Source organism: Lagenorhynchus albirostris, chromosome 9 (assembly GCF_949774975.1).
Source record: "Lagenorhynchus albirostris chromosome 9, mLagAlb1.1, whole genome shotgun sequence".
NCBI lineage: Eukaryota > Metazoa > Chordata > Mammalia > Artiodactyla > Delphinidae > Lagenorhynchus > Lagenorhynchus albirostris.
This window is the reverse complement of record NC_083103.1, coordinates 97,318,161-97,339,266: the sequence shown is the minus strand read 5'-3', so window position 1 is coordinate 97,339,266 and position 21,106 is coordinate 97,318,161. Positions and strand designations below refer to the sequence as shown.

Genomic DNA, 21,106 nt, shown 5'->3' with positions numbered 1-21,106 from the left:
TGCTCTGGGGTCCAGGAATCAGGTGCCTGACTGACAGGGAGTATTGAGTCTTGTCAGCCTAGAGCTTGACACCTGACATTAATCTCTGACTTATTTGGGAACTGCCCAAATCCTCAGAATTCCCTCTTCTTCTGCCTGATACCTCTCTATCTTAGACACCTGCAGACATTTATAAGAGATTCCAATGGGGGCTCAGCATCTATTCACATAAAATCCACCTGTTCTACCCTCCAGCTCTTGCAAAGCTAGATGCTGCAGTTTAATATTTAGGGAAACTCTTTTGCCGTTTAACACATCCCCTGCCCTGTTGAAATGGAGAAAGTGCTCACCATCCAACACTAAATATTAATACCTCCAAGGCTCCTTCCAAGTGCTTCTTTTCCTCCTACCCCATCACCCAGAAACACGCAAAGTGACCCCACCCCCTGGCTTTAGACCATCCCCTTCTCTTCCTCAGAACTCAGACACATCCCTCTTGATGACTCAGGTTACTTTGGGACCAAACACATTCATATGACAACCATGTTTGCGAAGCACCTTCTGCTTACGCATCTGTCTTATGCTCTCATGTCTACTTAACGCTGTCCATTTCCTTTGATGGGATGCATCGAAAGCTGTTCCTCCCATATTTCCGAGCAGCAAAACACTCAACAGGGAAAAATTAGTGAGCCAGAGATAACGAAGTGACTCAAGTAAATCCTCCTATGAGTTTCACTAGTACAGAAGATGAGTCAAAGTACTTCACTGTGATGATAGGTAGAAATGCAGCTGATGGCATGGTGGTCCTCTGGTTCCACTGGTCCTCAGAGTAAGTCTATATCAAAACTGCTTATAGGGACAAAGGGGAAGAGGGTATCAGGCTGCTTTTGAGATCTGCATTCAGGTTCGCCTTTGTGGTGGAACCAGGACAGAAGTAGCAGAGCTTTGGGAAACTCTCCCACGTGAACTTGGTCATATTCACGACAACAGAACTGTAACCAGATGCAATTGCTCATATAAAATAAAGTGATAAAGGGACACACACCAAATGTTAACAGTGGTTGTCTCTGGGATTTTACCAGGAAATCTCATTTCCTTCTTGCTGCTTCTTTCATTTTTTCCCAAATTTCTATAGTGGATACAAACTCCTTTTATAATCCAAAAAAATAAATGTTTAAAAAGATAAACTGGTAAAAATAAATTCCAAATGTATACACCCAAATGAGGCTCTCAAAGGGTCACCTGGCGTGTCTGTGTGAAAGAATTAAAAGCACAGACTCCGAAATCAAGCTACTTGGGTTCAAACCTCAGCCCTGCCTCTTACTAACTGTTGTGTACTTGGGCAAATTTCTTAACCTTTCTGTGCATCAGTTTCCTTATCTATAACATGAGGATAATAATATCTTCCTTACAAGATTATTGTGAGGATTAAATTAGTTAATACACAAGAAACCCCCTGAACAACGCCTGGCATAAAACAAACACTTATTTGCTATTATGACTTATTGCCATAGGACTACTATCGCTCAAAGTGTTTAGGGACCATCTATTGTATTCAGGGTCTTAAACACATTCCCTTGAATCATTTCAATGGGATTAAAATTTCCTCCTTTGAAGATGTGCCAATTCTTGGGAGCAGTCGAGCTGTCTGGGGTTCGAAGTAAGGTGTGTTTATGAAATCAAGGGCTTGATGTTCTTGTATCGCTCATCTACTGCCTATGAAGAATTCCATAAAACACACGTGCACACCTACCCCCAGGTAATTCAGCACCACCTAGGGTGTGATCAATCCCTGGGTAACTAATAGGTTCTGCTTCTGCTAGAGAGAGATTGAAAATTAAAGTTTAATTATGAGACCTCTTCATTCAATTGATCTTGAGGGCTTTATGTACTAGCATACAACCAAAGGGCAAATTTCATAAAAGGCTGATTTACATTTAAATTCGAGCCTTTTTTTTCTTCCTCAAAGTTTGCTGATGCTGAGTTTTAAGTATGATATTGTTTTCACACAAATATTCCCAAACATTACCAGTTGTCATCTGGCGTTAAATAGGGTTGCGGCACGACAATGATAACATTAGCATTTTTAAAAGCATAACATCATTGTTCTTCTGTAAATTGTTGCAGGCTCAAATTACCCTACACATAATCTTTTTACAAAAAATTAATGGGGCACTGGCATCAAAGCCACTTAGGGTTGTATAAAAAGAATGGCAGCCACCTCCTTTTGCTGGGACCCTACTGGTCTTGTGTGAGCCCAATTAGCACCCTAATGGGACATGGTGCAATCGTATGCTCCACTGTGTACATAAATAAAGGTTAGTAAAATGTGCACTGGACATCGTTTCCCAAGATGCAAAGGATTTTGATAAAATCTAACTGGGTTGTTGCAAAGCAAAAGAATCGTTCGTGTTTCTGATTACTGAATTCTTAAAAAAAAAATTCCAATTAAAAAAAAGGCTTCATCGATCTAGCATCAGTAGGAAATATGGTGTTCCACATAAATGATTTTGCAAAGCAATTGAAGTTTACCTCTGTCTCCAAATGTCATTTTTAATCTTTCTGGTGGAGATCTTTTAAAAATGTATTACCTCTACCCTTGAATTCCCTAAACAGTATTACTGCTACAGACTTCTAATAGTGTACCAAAAGGGCAAAGCAGCATGGCGAATAGGAACACGAACTCAAGAATGGAATAAATCTAGGTTTGAGTCTGGATTCTACCACTTCCTACATGTGAGATCTTGCAGGTGTCACTCAGCCTCTCTTACGAGCAACTGTCCTCATCTCTTAAAACAAAGGTTAACTATCTAAATCACAGGATCACTTTTAGAATTAAAAAAAAAAGTTTATAAAGAGTTTAGCACAGCAACTGGTAAAGAACAGGGGCCAAACCGAGGAGAACCATTATTATTTTCATCAAGTGGGTCATGTAACTTGTAGGACTCTGTACCTTTGGGGCCCGACAGGTTCTATACTAAATGGCCCCAACAAACTGTTGAATTCCTTTATCTCTAACGGAGGTTTCTGACAGTCTATATTTTCTGATAGCTTTTCATTTGTTGTTGTCAGGGCTTCTGCCTTAATCATCTTTTTCCATTTTTAATTTACTGTGGCCTAGGGAACCAGAGACTCACAGCTGACACATGTAGGCAGAGTTTGAGGGCTACACTGTCACCCCAAGGACTCAACAACAGTATCCTCCCAGGGTTAAACTTTAAAATCAACACATAATAGGCAGAATAATCTTACAGAAACACGGCTCTCGAGCCAGGAAGATATTATTATAGCCCAGTCTGAATGCAGTGTTAACATCAGCTACAGAATGTTTTCGTGTCGGGGGCAGTGAACTCAACCACAAAACAAAAAGATGACTCAGGGTACCGGACACGGGCAGTGTCCAAGCCCTGTCCAGGGGAAACTGGCAAAGGGACTTCAAGGATTAAGGTCCCACTGGCAAGGCCTTCTTAAATAGAAATGGATACAGGGAGTATCTATATCCTAAAGGTTTCAAATACTAAGTTTGTATGGAGTAGATTCTTCTTCTAGCGGAACGTCCAGCACTCGTTATCCGTTCAGTATTTATTGGGCGACCACTATTCACGCCCAGACCCCTAGCTCAACAAGCAACCTTCTCGTCTAACTGGCTTCTTAGGTAGAGCTCCTGACACGGGGAGAATGTACTGGCCACATTAACCTGCTAAGAGACAGGGTGATTTCCTGAGGTGAATTAATAAATGGGTGTCATCTTGCTGCATATCAGTCTCGGGAGCTTGGTTAAGGTGCGTTTGCCATCGAGAGATGACTCTCTATCGTATGTCGACAAAACCCTCTATCTAAGCCTGGAACCTAAGGGCTAGGCCATAACCGGATGGTAGGTATCCCCTTGGGATTCTTCTGGGCGCAAGGCGCTGGATTGAGGGTGTTCACTCTGACACTGAATGGTGACAGGAGGCAGGGTGGCACAGTGATACAGAACAGGGGCACTGTTCTATTGAAGGCTGGTTTTGCCATTTACTTCCTGGTTTCCCTTAAGCAAATTACTTAACTTCTCTGAGCCTTTTTCCTCATCTACCAAATGGGATGATAAAACTTCAGAGATTGATTCTGGCTCAATAGTTAAACAAAAGCAACATCCCAGAAGATGTCACACCAAAGCACCCTCTCCCACCCGTTCCGTACTCTCCAGTCCTGACTTTGTCGGTCCACCTGCCTTTCATCACTGATCAGAGGCAGGTGTGGCAACCCTCATAGACTTCATCACCTCCAGAAGCCTCATCATACCGCCGTGCTTTCTTCTCTCAGATTTGAAAATTGCCTTCTTAGCAAATTGTCTCTTAGCAAAGGTAGTTACAGCTTTAAGGGAGCCACTTAGTTGTCGTCCTGGCAGAATAATTTTATTTACTTCAACACAGCCACCATGTCTCCCTTCTCCTCAGCCAACACGAGTAGACATCGTGATCCACCATCTGAGACCAGCTTGTTAATAACAAAATTATTCCAGGTCTTAGTGTTCTCTTCTCGATGAAATAAACATGCCTTTAAAACAGACAAATCAAATGGTGTTCCGAGACTGTATGAACCATCTTTATTGCACTCCAAAGAACTCGAGACACGCGTAGAGACTGGATATTCAAAGAGGTGTTTTCTTGACCCAGTTAAATTTTTATTCAGTGAAAAAAGTTGACATTGAGACAAAAATGATTTGAAACTGTGAGACAATATAGTAAAATCTTCAGCATAAACCAGTGATGTGGAAACTTATCGAGGCAACTGAAATGATAAATACCTAATTTCACTTTGGAGAGAAGCAAGTATACAGTGTTTCACTTTAAGAGCAGAGTAGGCCTTTATTTTGCTGCAAATACTTTTGATTTTTGCCTGTAGGTTCTAATAATTCACAACAAGAGCCTTTCATTGAGAAATGACATGGAATATCAGAGAATAATGTTCCATTCCAGCGTTCGTACTTGTCCCATTTGAGCTATTACACATGAAACTAATACCGTTCTTGGGTTACTTGGCTCCGATGATTTAATTCAAAATATGGCTGCTCAAAATTAGTGGGCAGAAACATATACACGACCCATCCTCCCTCAACCCACGTTTGCTGGGGGTACCCCTTCCGAAAACATGCTTGCCATCTGTGTACCCAACAGCACACATAATCTCTCGTTATCTGCTCCATACCTCAGTCTTGCATAAAAAGTAGTCTACATAAACGTAATGCACTGGCTTTTATTACATAAAAATTGTACCTGACAGGCAGCACACGCTTCCTTTAAGAAAAATAATGCAATAGGAACGTCAAGATACAATATCAACACGAGTGAAGATTCTGCACAGCATTTTGGAGTCAATCCCTAAAATCAATATGGAAGTGGTATGGGGTTTGCTGACTTCCCTGGATCCTTTCTTTGAGGGACCCCCAATTCTCCGCAAGGAAGAGAAATGTCTCAGGGATTCACTGTGACATTCTTAGTGGGAAAGCGACCAACCAAACCCGACAGGATGGGGTTTCTGCCCTTAAGGAAGTACCGAGAACATGACCTCACTAGATGGAGAGTTACCACTAGGCGAATATTTGAAGGCAGGACTGTCCAGTCCCCCTGCCCAAAAATGTCCACTGGTCTGAGAAGTTCCTTAAATTGTTGGAGAGCTGCATGTAGTGGGTCACACGTGTTGGGCAGAGAGAACATGTAGCTGTGTGTCGCACATCTGTCCCCCACAAATATCCCCAGTGAAACTACCAGAGATGGAACCCCAGGAACCCCTCTTCCAAAAGTCAGAAGTTTCAACCAGTTACCCAGCTTCGTAACTATTTACCCAGCTTGCCAGGGCCAGCCAGAAGTCACGGGAGCGTCTCACCTGTCTGGAAAAGGGTCTGCATAGGCATGGCCTCTCCCTGGATTCCTCTGCAGAACTCTATTCTCTGTTATTTTATCCACACGGACCCACATCTCATAAGGCTTGAGGGCCATTCAATCCATCAAGGGGCAAAACCAACTTCCAGAGGAGATTTATACACAATCCCCCGCCCGCCAAACTGTAGTGGTCCACTCATGGTCCGCCGACCACATGAATGTGGGCTTCTGAAATTCTAATGCATCCTGGAAGAAAATAAAGCCCTTTCCCTATACAGTGTGAACTCTGGAGGTAGGATCTCCAATGAGGTACAAAAGCCCCTTCTTCAAAGGCTCCAACTGGTCACAGTGAAGACAATTATCTGGTCACCTTCAAAGTCTCCACGGAGTTTTCTGTTCTCATTTGCTCTTGTCACTCCCACCTTGGGACTCTTGCAGACGGCGTATATACATCAAACCTCACAAAGCCATGCAGAGGGAGGTGAGAGTGCGTGCTTCAAAAGTTCATAAAAATAGACAATTTCCACATAGCTCCATCTATCTAGCTTAGTCTTCGGGAACTTAGCTCTTCTGTTTATATAAAATACTCTAGCCCTAAAAGGCTGCTTTTTCTCCAACAGCCCAGTAGCATTTTCCAAGGAGAGGGGTGATGGCCAGTCTATACAGTACAGCGCACTAAGCATTGGCAGGCACTGGGAATAAGACTCGGAAGCTCAGAAATATCTCAAGTTGCCAACTGGAGACATGTGCTCTGTAGAAAGGCTTTTGCCTATGGAAAAACTGAATATAAAGTCTCAGAGCCTTTGATATCAGCTTTCACAAATGCCACCAAAAAGTTGGCAGAAAAAGAAAAGACGAAAATAGACTTTCTAGTGGTTCGATTAAATGACTTGCCTCCCACCAGATCATTCATCTTTCAGTTACTTAAAGTGCTTATTTATAAAAAGGGGAGGTGGTAGGGCTCGGAGTTTTGAATGAAACTCCATGGTAAGACAAGATAAAGCCAAAGAAATTCCAGTCTTTAAAAACATAACACAGGAAAGAGATAGAAGAAAAACATGCTGGAAGAAGGCTTGTCATTTACCACCACTCACGACATACTAAACGTCTACAATTGAAAATACTCCTCAAGCAGAATATATATATACACAAATAAAATGTTTTAACTAAAAAAACTTTAATTGGCTCTTTGTTTCCCAAACACTCCCCAGGTAGAACAAAACTATGTTATCAGCGAAGAATGATACTTCTGGTTAAAAGGAAGCAAATACTTGTGAGAAGGTGATGCATTGCATCTAAGAGGAGACGGGGTTTTGACAAAGCTTGCAGGTGAGGGACACATGTGCAGAAGCATGACTCTGGAATATCCCTAGAGCTCACTGCTTCTCGTTCAGGAAGAAGTTCTGCAGTGAGGTGCATACGATAGGCGTCACAACAATGCTAGACACTGCTGCTAACAACACTAGGTCTCAAGAGTGGGCACCAGTCCCCAGTGGATTTCACACACCTGCCAAGTGGCCACGGTTTGAATACAGGGGAGGCATTGAAAGGCAGAAGGATACAGCCCAGCTTATTTTACAGAGCATATCAACTCTAGCGTTGCCACTACCATGAACTGGATCGAATGGTCTCAAATTCACACATCTCCTGTCTCTCTGTAAGAGTGAAGAGCATTTTCTCTTTAAACTGGGCAGGGGTACAGGTGAGGCAGGTGGTAGAAGAGAAGAAAAGAGAAGGCACTGACCCAATTCAAAATGACTGCATATATCAGTACGGATTTTTAAGGACAGTAAGCGGCCAACTCAACACAAATACAAAACTTTACATTTGACATTCTTCAGCGGTAAGTAAAAACAAAACGAAACAAAAAATCCCAAGAGGAAAAATTAGGTACTATATCTGCCAGTGTAGCTATCATGGCACAAATCTAGAACTCTCTCCCACAACCAGAGCAATGTTTTGCAATGACAATGACACCAGTGTATAATAAAGCAGTGTTATCATTTTGTAGCTTTCAAAGCTACATCTTGTACAGAGGTGTGTACAGTAAGAATCTATCCATTTATATGAGAGAGGAAGCTGTTGCTTGCAGGGCTTCCCAAGCTGCATCTCTGTTTAACTGAAATGGAGCAATGATTCAATATGCTCTTCTGTCAAACACCGTCGTGTGACACACGAGTGAATAAAAATGGATTGTTTCTGGAATGGAAACAAAACTGCTTCTGTTCCCCACGCCTCAACCCTATAGGCGAGGGGCTCATAACATGTGTGGTGTCAGATGACCACTAAAGCCTTGCCCTATACAGAGTTCCAATAAATTAACAAAATAACACAAAAGAACCTTCCCCCGTCATACGCCCAAACACTTTCATAGAAACTAAATGCAAAAAAAAATTTTAATTTGAGCATACTTTCGAGGAGGAGGGATTCTACCCGTCACTCTCGAAGTTTTTATTAAATACATTTCTGTGTCTTAGAAAAATAAAAAGAATGGCCAATTTACTGAACCAAAATTATCTCACAGACTTAAAAAGCATGCCCAGTAAGCACAGCCCTGTAAGACTACACTAATATCAAATCAAAGCAATTTGGTTACTAAAATCAACCTGGTTTGAAGTTCACAGTTGATTACGACAAAGTTTATTCATTCCTTTCTTTCCTCCTTTTTTTTGTTGTTTTTTTTGTTGTTTTTTTTTTGGCCCATATAAAAATAACATATTGCAACTCAAAGTGCATCTTTTAAAATAAACCATCAACTATCTTTATCAAATAAAATATTTACACCATTTGGTTTCTAGTGAGGAAAGCTCTTTTAGGCTATCACCATGGGGACGTCGTCGGAAAATCCAGTTATCATCGGAGCATCTTCATCGTCCTCCCCTAAAGGCAAGACAGTCAGTCCTTGGTGAGTTCCGGGGCACTTCCGCCCAACCCCACACCCCACCACTGACCCTCCATCCCTACAGCACAAGCCCCAGCTGGAAAAGTCAGCAGCAGAGCCAGCCAGGCACAAGAATCGATGCTGAAACCCAGCCCATCTTCTCTCTGACACTCTTGGGTCACCTGTTCCCCATCAACGGGTGGCCAAGCTTATTTTCATGGTACTTGAAATTAACCAAATAAGAAAAGTAAATCTTTGACGAGGGAGGATCTTATTCCCTACCCCAAAGTCCAACGGGTAGCTTAGGTGCCCCGATTTGAGTTGTCCACACCCTATGCTAGCACAGTGAACGTCATTGTCTGTTTTCTCCTTTGAACCCACACTGTTCATGAAGAAAAGGACCTTAGAGGGGTTTAAGCATTTAGCCAGACTCATGGTTGTCCCCTCGTGGGCCCTGGTACCACCCCGAGCAACTAAGTGCTGATCTGCTTTCAGTGATCACAGCACGGCCCCGTGATGGGTGGATTCCTCTTGCCCCCAGTAACAGAAGCAAAGAACCCACTAAAGAACCCACCCTATTCACGCAAGGCAGTCCAAGCGCCTGTGATGAAACAAGAAAGGAAACTGAGAAGGGAGAAGACTCAATAACGAATGATCAGTGAGCAGGGAACACGTAAATGTCTGCATAAACAAAACTGTAACTGGTTGACAGAAGAAAATAAATATGTAAACTCCCATTCAGCAGTCTGAGTTTGGACAAGCCCGAGTTTGGCGAAGGCCCCAAAACACACCTATTTGATTACATGTATTAAGTGGCCTACTTGCTCAATTAGCATTTAGGAATTTGAGCACACAGACGTTTATAAAAGGAACATCTCCCTCTCTTCGCCATGCCATAATACGTAAAAGAAGAATGGCCAGTGAGGTTGTGCTAGCCATCAGAAAGAGAAACAGTAAGATGGGAAGGGCTTCTTTGGACGGAAGCCGATGGGGAAAGCGTGGCTTTTTGTCTAGACTAACAACTCCAGAGACGTCAGGCCTCCAGGTCTGTGAAGGATGAGAGGGGTCGGAAATTCTTAAGAATTTGCCAATACTTTGGGAATACCCAAAGCCCAGGGTCTGCCCATCCTTCCTGTAAAGGGCAAGCTCCTATCTGTTCTTTCACAGAACTCCCTGTCTCGGGCACACTATTTAAGAGAATACTGGTATTTTAATTTAGGAGCAACTTCAAAGCAAAGGGCTCCAACTGATTCAACCCAAAGCAGTAGGATCACTGGTTAGTAAAGCGCTCTGCTAGCGTCAAAAGATGAGCTCGAGGCGGGCGTTTCCTCAGCAAGCCCCTGGCTTTGTGGGGTCTGCCCTGGGAAGAAGAACCCTGTGCCCTGACGCACTCACCCAGGTCATCCCCCGAGGAGAAGACGGCCGAGCCCAGCCTGGAGCTGTAGTGGCTGTTGGCAAAAGCGGTGAAGCTGCTCTGCAGCCTCCGATGCTTCATGTACAGGATGGCGAACCCGACGCCCAGGCTCAGCAGTATCAGGAACAGGATGGGCACCACCACGGCAGCAACGTCGGTAGATCTGGCGGCCTGGATCGTTGAGGCATCGCCACCTGCCAAGGCAAGAGGCCAACCCGTGAGCCTCCCACGTAAGGGCGGGAGAACAGACTGGGCAACCCCTCACTGCCCCACCCACCCCGGAACGCTGAGAGCTCGCAACACCTCCCCGAGCCGCCTGCCCGGTATGGCACGTTCCCGCACGTGACGCCTGAATGTTTCCCGACTCCTTGCCATGAGTGATGGAGGACAGGCCTTGTGCATGCAAATACGGTAATTACATTAGGCTCCTAATCACGGCCTCGTTGGTTATTTAGATAATCTCTTGGAAGGGAGACCTTTGTTGGGGTACCAACACTGATTTCATTAGCGTTATTACTTAAGACCGCTCGCTTGCCTTACATAAGAGGATGTGAAATCAGACCACTAATTAACGAGATTGCAATTATTTCCCCCTACTTGGCACCAAAGTCACTCTGAACTGCAATTACCTGAAGCTCCATTAAGTGATACAAATGAGATTCCTTTACTGCAATACTGACTTAACAGCTCATGAAGTTTTATGAGGTTTTTTAACTTAAATAAGAGAGAGAGAGAGAAAATCTTTCCATATACATTTAACATTTTGTAAAAGTTCTTTGCAAAGCCATCTGGGTGTCTATAACCTAACAGTGATGCTCCCTTCCCACTGTTTTAAACAAATATTAGCTTTATCATGAGGTACTGACAAAGCTGTAGCAACAGGGCTCTGGGGCAAAGCCATCTCCCTGTGGGGTTAGAGCCAGCCTTCCTGGAAGGGGTAGATTTTTATGTCATAAATCCTGGGGAAAGTCTGAACCTGAGGCAGGAACATGGCTTGCAGGCGTCAGTTTTAGCTAAGGAAGCAAAGTGGACTTCCTCGGTCTCCATGAGGAGCTTCATCAGGCTTGAGGTTGTTCCCTGGTGCAGGGCGAGGTGATGCAGGCCAGGGCTTTGCCTTGTGGAGAGAGCTCAGGAGCTGCCCAGGGCTTCATCCCAATAGGTCCTCGTAAAAACGGGCCAGAGAGCAGCCATTTCCTGCGAGTCTGATCTAACAACTCAATAGCCACGTCGTTAATTTCTTGCACTATCGACTTACTGGAAAAAACTCTCCCAAATCTCAGTTCACGCGTCCCAACCTAATCCCAGCTGTGAAGTGGAAAATTGGGGGAAAGCTCTGGGCTGGAGCAGTTAAGAGGAAGCCAGCACGGTGGAGGCGGCAGGAATGAGTGAGCTCCTGTCCTCACCCCGCCTCCGAGGGGACGTGCACATCAAGGGGCAGGACGTGGCCCGAGAGGTCTACCTGAGAGATTCTCCCAGCTGACAGTCTTGGTTTACAAAGGTAGCTGGCAGATGTCCTCACAGCAGTTTTCCCCAAAGTCTATTTCACAGGTTGCTAATAGGTTTTACTTAAAAAGGAGACTCTATTTAAAAAACACTAGGACAACAAGAGTTTGGTTGTTTGTTTCCTGTAGAAACTTCTCAGAACCTCAAACATGCGACAGTTCTCCAAGGGATGTGGTGTGCAAGGTTTCCCTCTTTTAGGGAGGTGCCAAGGATAAAGGATTCCCCCAGAAGCCACGCCGGGAAGCGTGATGGAACAAATAACAAGTCTAACATAAGATTCTGAGCTTAAGCACTGGTCAGTTCTTGGCTGGGAATAAATGGAACTACAAAGGCCAGTGGCAAAACATTTGTTGAAATCCTGGCTAAGCTATTACAATCTGAGCAGAATTTCCATGCAAATGGAAGGTTCCTCTCCCCTGCCATCAGCATGGCCCGACACTGCTGTCTGTGTGTGTCCAGAAGACAGAGACCCCAGGTCAACTTCAGGCTTTGATCTGAGGCTGATGGTGAAGATGAAGAGGCTGAGAAATCAGGGAATCTGTGATGAGATAATCTACTGACTTGCAGAATCCTAGGGAATAGTAGCATATTAGCAGCTCTGAACAGTCTTCCACAGAATAAAAACAAAACTCATTAAGCGAGTGCTTCCCAAGCAGAATTTCCTTTTTCAACAAAACCTCCCTTTCTTCTGCTTTACATTCAGAATATGGTCACCTTATAATCCCAGCTCCTCACACCATGCCTGACTCAGGAAGCTTTTTTTTTTTTTTTTTTTTTGCGGTACACAGGCTTCTCACTGCTGTGCCCTCTCCCGTTGCCGAGCACAGGCTCCGGACGTGCAGGCTCAGCGGCCATGGCTCACGGGCCCAGCCGCTCCGCGGAATGTGGGATCCTCCCGGACCGGGGCACGAACCCGTGTCCCCTGCATCGGCAGGCGGACTCTCAACCATTGCGCCACCAGGGAAGCCCAGGAAGTATTTTTTAAATATATCAGTATCTGATTAAACTGATGCATAAATGATTTTCCTTTGAGCTGCAAGAATATTTTAAATGCGTTTTAGAAGGACACATGTTTATCAAGCCATGCTACATCCTTGATATATTTCCTCGGAATTGAAGATGGAAATGGGCAACAACAGCAACTTACCAGATCCCAACTCATCATAGAGCAGGACAGCAGGCTCCCCACAAATCTGGCTGCCAAAAAGGCATCGTGCTTGGACAGTGAAAGTATAATTATGACCCAACTTCAGGTTGGAGATTTTAAAGAAATTGTCAGTAGTATTCCCAAGGTAAGCTGTGATATTCATGGCACTATCAAACATGTGTATCTCATAGCCCTGAAAACAAACACAGGAGGGATTGCTCAGCAAGTTAAATAAGGAATCTAACAGCTGCTACTACTGGTTCCAACTCTGTGAGCTCCTTATTGCAGACATTTATAGATGCTAAAGCAGTGTGTGTTTCGTACCAGTTCTTTTTACATAGCACTGAGATATTAGATTCAGAAAATGGGAACATTCTCATCCCCAACATCTAACTACCCACTTCTGAGCCACATAGCAGAAATGAAAAGCACAGACCTAACAAAAGCCATCTTAACAAATACTCCAGTACAGAATTCAAAGTTCTGGTCAGCAATCCACTTATCTCAAGGAATATTAAATGAAACAAAGAATCCAGACAACATAGCAACAGGTCATTGAAAGGAGATGGACCAATAATAAATCCAAGTTGCAGTGGACTCCAGGCATGGGGTAAAAAATAAAAGCAAGACATTTCTCCTTAGAACAGCCTATACAAACTCCATTGCTGGCTTGCAGCTCACTTCCTATCTCCGGGCTTTCTAGCTCATCCAAGCTGATCTCAGCCCCAGACAAGCCTGGCCTTGAACTAGGCAGCACTGCAGCAGCTCAGCCTCTGTTCACTGGGGGAGTGTGAAATAAGCATCCTACTTAGACTGGCTCGGGGAGAGTCTTGGACTCCTATGCTGGAAAAATCCCTCTTGGAACAGCCCGAACCCAGCATGCTGGCTGGGATCAGGATTGACTCCCAGACTTCCCGGTTGATCTCCAAGTCTTCCAGTGTCATAGCTACCAGCACCTCCCCCCACCACAGAACCCCTCCCATCTTATTTCTACCCACATATTGGGCCCCACTGCATAATCATAGTCTCCTGGTTCTCATTCTGATGACCTGCCTCTTCTTTGAACTCTAAGTCAGGAGGAAGGAATAAGGACACATTAAGCTTATGCTGGAACCCTGCACTGGGAATGGAATACTGACTGCAAGCCCAACCTTTACGAAGCTGGGCTCCTGCCACGCTGATGACAATTGGCTGCCCGACTGGGTCTCCCTACAGCACCTGCCTGGAGTCCTACTCCTGCCTTCTTTTTTATAGACTACTAACTAGCATTTATTATTTTCTAATATATATGTGGTGTAGGACATTTGCAAAATACGTAAGGGGATAAAGAAAAAAAATGTAAATGATACCAACATCAGCCACCCATAACTGACTTGACCAACCCTCTTCTAGTGGGCATCTAGGGTGTGTTCTCTTTCTTACTGTCATAAATCAAGTTCTTTATGCACACTGTTTCCTTAGAGTAAAATCCTAGAATTGCTGGATCAAACGATGTAACACTTTCAATGTTTCTGATACCTATTGCCAAAGTGCCTTACAGAAGGTTGAACCCGTTCATATTCCCAGAGCACTCCTCTCCCCAGCTATGACTCATGTTGGTACTACCCTCCCCCAAAACTTTTGCCAATTTAATGTGAAAGTGCTGTATCTGTGCTGTTTAGATTACTAGTGAAGCTGAAACTTTATTTTCTTTTGCTCACTGCTGCTTGAACATTTTTACCTTGCTACCTGTTCCTTATTCAAAATTATAACACAGTTGACCCCTGAACAATGTAGGGGTTGGGGCCCTGACTCTCTGAGCAGTCAAACATCCGAGAATAACTTAGAGTGGACCCTCTGTATCCTCGGTCTGCATCCTTGCATTCAACCAACCACAGATGGTGTGGTACTGTAGGTTCCACATATAAGTGGACCTGCACAATTCAAATCTGCGTTTTTCAAGGGTCAATGTGTTTCTGTTTTGAATTGATTTGAAAGCTCTCTTTACACTTAAATACATTAACCATTTATATGTCACAGTTGTGAGAATTTTCCAATTTTGATCCTTCTGGCATTACACTGTGACGATTTAGAACTGGAGGGCTCTCTGCCAACGCTCTACCCCGAGGTAGCCATGGTTGATTTACTGTGTATCTATTTAGCTCATGCTTTGCTGACAATGGGGCCAACCCAGCTCCACTGGAGAATCTGTCCACCCTTGGATGGCAAATCTATTCCCAGGTGCCACTCTCCTCCTCCTCCTCCTATCTCCTGCTGTGAGTTCAGTAATTGGTCTGCTAAAAACAAAATGAAACAAGGTGTTTTTCATATGTCAAAAGACTATCTTCAAGCACTTCCTGCTCACTGGAAAGAAACTGGTAAGATTCCAGGTTGGCAGTGCAGCTCAGTTCCCCAGTACTAAAGCCATAGCCCCGCCCTCAGACTGTTTGGGAAAGAGGGGGCCCTGGGTTCTGATGCTGAACCCCTGTCCAGCCTCAGGAAGCACAGTGAGGACTCCAGCCCGTTTCCCTATCTTTCAGGGGATGACAATTTCAGGATTGAAAAGTGCTTAGTGCAGAGATTCACATCTTTAATGGGCAGTATAAACATTTCACTAATTAGCAATCCTACAGAAAATGGTCCTTTAATTCTCAAGTTCACTCCCCTGCCCTATTCTTTCTTTTTACTCTATCTATGCCAGCATGCTGTTAACGAGCTCATCTCTAAAATGGCATTTCAATTAGATTTCCAAAGTCACTGAGAAGGAGGGAGGAACTTACCCTGCTTTCATTAAAATGCTTTTCCTTCAAAGCTAGGCTTTTCCAAAACAGAAGAACATGGTCATTTTCTGTTATGATTTTTAAGGCATCAGGTGCTGATAATGAAACTGAAAATTAAAGGTGAAGTAGGATGCGGTTAGTAGCTCAACATCTGAGTCTCCGTTTTCTTGTCTGTCAAAGGTTGATTAAATAATGCTAATCTTGAAGTGATAGGTTAAGGAAGGAATAATACACATTACCGCTTAGTATACAGCCTAGCACATGGTAGACACTCTTTAACTGGCATCTCTTTTGTTGTTATAATACCTTTAGCCAAGATATCTGGACATTATCTAGACTCAAGGATGGCCAAAAACAAACGGGGTAGGGGGAGGAAGGGATGGGGTGGGAGGGAACCATGTTCAAAGTTTACCTGGACTTCTGCTCTGGTTCCAGTCTACTTTCGTGCTCCAAATGCCAGAGGCCTTAGAGGTCAGTGAGGGCCTAGGGAGCTCGGTCTGAAGACAGAGCCCTAGAATGACCACCGAGTATGGCCCAGGCCCACGGTTCACACTGCCGACCTCCGTTACTGACACTCCTGATATCGCCTGCTGCTGTCCGAGTAACTGAGCTTATTACTTGCTCTCTGAACTTGAGCCTGACAGCTGAGCCAGCCTGGAGCTGGCAGCAAATCCCCCTTTAATCTGCTGCCCAGTTACTGGTCTCCGTCCATTTCTGCACATGATGTCGCCCCAAGGAACCACAATGACCTCAGTCCAGGTGCCCAGATGCAAAGCTTGGCTTTAAGTGGCCAATGTTCAGTTTTATTTCCTAACTCTCTTGGAAATGTCAAAACCAGCTAGGGGAGGGGAGACTAGAGGAGATGGAGAATATGGAAAACGACAGCCATTCCCCAGCCCACAGCACCCTGGCCACCACCCTGCAGCCCAGATACTGGGACCCCTGCACGGCTCTGCCCCAGCGTGGACACTGCGGGTCGTCTTCGCACTTCCTGTGCAATTACTGATAGAAATCCTATGTCTTCAAAAAACTAAAAAATAAAAAAGGAAAAAAAGAAATCCCATGCCTAGAGGCGTTTTAGCGGCACTGGGAGTGCCTTGCTGTGTGAGGGGGGCCGCCAATCGCTCGTCTGCTCACCTGTGGTAATTTTGATACTGGAGTCCTTGCTCATGTTCCCCAGCTGGATGATCACATGGTATTTCCCTCCAGGCTCCAACTTGCTAAGGGTGTATTCCACGGTACTATTGCGGGATTTCACCTTGTAGCTCCGGTCACTCTTCCTTATGAGATCTTTAACTGCAACTGCATATAGCTAGGACAAGAAAAAGACATTTTAATGGTAATCAGGAACCTGGAGTTGTTTTACTCTTTGTAGTTCAATGGTGGCCCATGTAACATAAGTATGTCAGTGGTTGTGACCCCCAGCAACAATATTTTGAGCCCCAATGTCTGTTCTTTGGAAAGCCTCTGGGGTAGTCATGTCCCAACCTTATAACAAGTATTCACTCCCAGATTTGTACAGAGAATTGTCAGTTTGATCCACCTACCCCACCTAACCCCAAAAAAACAACTCTAGGGAAAACCACATTTGTGATGGCAGCAGGAGGTAGGTTGGAACATGCAAGAAAAACCCCAGTTCAGGGCTTCCCTGGTGGCGCAGTGGTTGAGAGTCCGCCTGCCGATGCAGGGGACGCGGGTTCGTGCCCCGGCCCGGAAGGATCCCACATGCCGCGGAGCGGCTCGGCCCGTGAGCCATGGCCACTGAGCCTGTGCGTCCGGAGCCTGTGCTCCGCAACGGGAGAGGCCACAACAGTGAGAGGCCCGCGTACCGCAAAAAAAAAAAAAAAAAAAAACCAGTTCAGTGTTCAAATTCTCTATCTCCACTGCCATAGTGTCGGGATGTCGTCAGAGGGGAACAATGAATGAAAGTGTTCAATCCCAGCTCTAAGAGACAAAAAAACCCATTTACTTTCTCCCAGGTTGCTTCTTACATCTATGGGGACAGGGAGAAAGTAAAAGGACAGGTAGTAAGCACAGGGAACTCAATCAACAGGAAGAAGCTGAGAGTCCAGAGGAGTCTTTGTGACCAAGCATTTAAAACCACCCACCCCTGGGACGGCAGGAAGGGCAGAGGGCATGGAGGTCAGAGCAGCCTGGGCAAGGGAAAATGGGAGGTTTTTTCTAGAATCAATGCCTCTTCTCTTAGGGCATGGGCCAGCAAACTTTTTTGTAAAGGTTCAGAGAGCAAATATCTTAGGCCTTGAAGAATAGATGGTCTCTACCACAATTACTCATCTCTCTTGTTTGTAGCATAAAAGCAGCTCTAGATAATGTGTAAACGAATGGGTATAACTTGGTTCTAATAAAACTTTATTTAGAAAAACAGGCAGTGGGCTAGATTTAGATTTGTTAGTGAAGGCAGAGAAAGCAGAGAAGGAGGGACAAACCAGTATGGTAGCCAGGAATACTGGCGATGTGACAATGAAGAAGAGGCACCTTAAGGACCCCGTCTTTGACCAGGCAGAAATAGGGGGAGACCTCCTGCTGAGCTCCAAGCCCCAGGACTAGGTTTCTTGCCCCATTACAGGACCCACCCGCCCCCGAACCAGACCATGCGTCCCCTCACCAGGTCCTGGTCAGGAGAATCGTATGGGGATTCCCACTTGATGACAGCGGAGGTTTTGCCTGTATGAACCACGTGCAGGTGACGGGGAGGAAGCCTGCTATCTGGGATCATCCTCACCACGACGTAGTCAGAGGACGGCCCCTGGTAGGGCACCACCACCCGGACCTGAAACAAACACCATTCGAACTCATGCAGTTGTCACCAAACCACTGTTTCAACAAAATAGTGACATATGGATACAATTAAAATTCAATGCATACAAAAAGATGTAGAATAATTCCCCACCTACCCCAGATCTTTAATCCGTTTTCCCAGAGGTAGTACTAGTAGTGATTTTATGTGCTTCCTTCCAGAAATGTCCTACACAAATATAAGCCCAGATATACGGGTACGTGTGTAGAGATATGTACTTATATATGTGTGTACTTATGCATGCATGTATATGTGTAGCCTACTGTTCTTAATTTTTTTTACACAAATGCAAAAACATTACACATATTATTATGCTCTTCGCTTCTTTTACTTAATAATACAGCATGGAGATTTGTCCAGATCAGTACATTTGGAGTTTGTTGTATTTGTGTTGGATGGTTGCACTATACTCCATCACAAAGATAAGCAACAACCCTTTTAACCAGTCTTCTCTTGATAGACCTTTGTTCCAAATCTTTTGTTTTCACAAGCAACAGTATACCAAACATGTTTCTCTAAATATCTTGGCACACATGTAAAAGCATGTAAGCTAAATTCCTAGAAGTGGAATCTGACAAAAGCTTTTATTTATTCCTGTGACCCATTCTCCAAGTTCTCAATCCTGCACAAGGGAGCTGTAGTTGGCTAAGTGGCCGTTCATTCTGCGTTTCAAGTAAAAACCTGATGCTTGTGAAAAAGAACCATCCTCCCGTGTGTGTCTCTCTCACACCCCCCCTCTCTCGCACAAATACATGCACAGGCGCACACGCATCGCACGCGGATCCTGGAATCCACATCTCCAGCTCCCCAGGTCCTGGGTCTGAGCCAGGAGGCCAGCAATTAAGACATCCTCAAAAAATAAAACATTCTTCTGTACTCCTGGCGCAGGAAACTTACCAGAAACAAATACTGCTCATCCCCACTGACAAGGACTGTTTTGTTGTGCTGTGATGTAGTCAAGCTCTTGGGGTTGCGATACAGGTCAAGAAAGGATGTGGCATAGAAGATGCCGTAAACCTGGTAAAAGGAGAGAACAGAAAAGGACACCAGTTCAGTGGCCAGTGACCTCACTCTCATGAAAGCCCTAATTTAAGACCCGGGGAACCACTTCAAATGAGCTCACAAAGAATTCTTCATTCAACATCTATTTCATCAGCATTTACAGAGAAGGCACCCTGGGCCAGGCAGTGGCTTCCCACCTACAAAGATAAATACGGTGCAGACTCTCCTCAGAGCTTGCTTTTTTGAGGAGAGCCAGGCAGAGAGGAAAAACAGAATTATCAATAACAAGATGCAAATGTGCAAGGTTAGATGCTATACTAGAAGACTGCATAATAAACTGGGGAAAAGAGGGGTTGACCAAGGTGCGAAGGGGATAGCAAGTGTGCAAGCTTGTGGAGGGGGCATGGGGAGGGAGGGCGGGCACTGCTGGCTGCCTAGGACGTTCCCATCCTCCCCTCGTCCCTCAGCAGAATCCTGGTTCTTAGTGAGAACTGCTACCTGGAAACATGCCTACACCCACACCTCCCTCCAAGCGGCAGAGGCCACGTGACAGGGCTGGTCAACAAGATGTCAGTAGATGTTCCAGGCAGGACCTCGGTGAGGACACATTGAAATGCAGGGAGCGGTGCCCTTCTTCTGCCCTCCCGCTGCCTGGAATATGCAGGGTGATGTGGTCCAGGAGGCCCTCTGGACTGCAAGGTGATGCCACAGGCTGGAGGTGGCAGGGCCTGGGGCCCAGATCAAACTGTGCTGCGGCTGTAGAGCTCCCAGACGGCTGAACTCCAAACTCTGACCGACTTGTAATTAGGAGGGAAATAAACTGTTGAAAGCCACAGTTACTCTCCATTCCTGTTCTATGCACCCATTCTTAACCCTAATTGGTACACGTGGAGTTTAAAGCAGGAGGTGGGAGTCTGATGGCCTCATAGAGGGGAAAGTGGAAGCTGAGAGCATGTTTCTAATGGGGGAAGCATGAGGAAGCTTCCTTTGTAAGGTAGAAACAAAGGGCATTTTCTCCAAGAGCATATGAGCAGGCAAGAAAGGGGACTTGAAAACCGTACAAGTTTGGAGAAGCTGTGGGGATGAAGGGAGCCCATCAGGGACATGCAAAAGGACTTGTGTGTCTCAGATGAGCAAACGGGAATGGAACAGGAACAGGGGAAGGAGAGAGCTCAGATGGGATGGCAGAGGGGGACCCAGGGCGCAGGCAAGCCTGACCCCCAGAGAGAACAGGCCCATGGCCACCATGGGGTGGAGGCTTCAACCAGGAGCCAGGAAAGGGGTCCCTGGAGCGACGGAGCCAGAGTGTAAGAAGGCCCCAGGCAGACAGTGATGGGGGCAGCTCTTGCGGTGCTGACGGCAGCCCTGAGTGAGACCCCAGCGTCCGCAGTGAGATGAAGACGGGCGGAAGCTGAGAGCTTCGTCCAGAGGACTCCACCAGCCCCTGACCCTCGGAAGGCTACCGTGAGTGTAAGGGGTCTCTCAGCCAGGAGGAGGCCGGGCTAGGCTCCTTCTCCAAGTTCACGTGTGGTGAGACACTAAAAACAAGTCACGGGCCAATGTTCTGTGCACGATGCCCCACTCTGTGCAGACAGCTGGGGGTGACAGGTGGGCAGGCTCTGAGTTGGGTACTTAAACAGAGATAAAGGCCCCTCTGTGATAACGGTCTACTTCCAGGTAAGATGGAGACCGGGGGGGCTCTGGGCATTCTCATCTCTGTCCCTGCCCCAGAGTCAGGT

At 45.4% G+C, this 21,106-nt stretch overlaps 1 protein-coding gene across 1 annotated transcript in view; it reads right to left on the bottom strand.

Annotated features, from left to right (window-relative positions):
- Window positions 1-4,558: 4,558 nt before the first annotated feature.
- SORL1 (sortilin related receptor 1) overlaps window positions 4,559-21,106 on the bottom strand; it is a 160,701-nt gene continuing 144,153 nt past the window's right edge. Inside the window, exons 42-48 of the mRNA XM_060160633.1 lie at window positions 19,263-19,382; window positions 18,174-18,338; window positions 16,685-16,859; window positions 15,548-15,654; window positions 12,789-12,981; window positions 10,120-10,332; window positions 4,559-8,723 (exon numbers count right to left, since the gene is read on the bottom strand). Of these exons, the coding sequence (XP_060016616.1) occupies window positions 8,656-8,723; window positions 10,120-10,332; window positions 12,789-12,981; window positions 15,548-15,654; window positions 16,685-16,859; window positions 18,174-18,338; window positions 19,263-19,382 (1,041 nt within the window). The 3' untranslated portion in view covers window positions 4,559-8,655. The remainder of the gene's footprint in view (window positions 8,724-10,119; window positions 10,333-12,788; window positions 12,982-15,547; window positions 15,655-16,684; window positions 16,860-18,173; window positions 18,339-19,262; window positions 19,383-21,106) is intronic.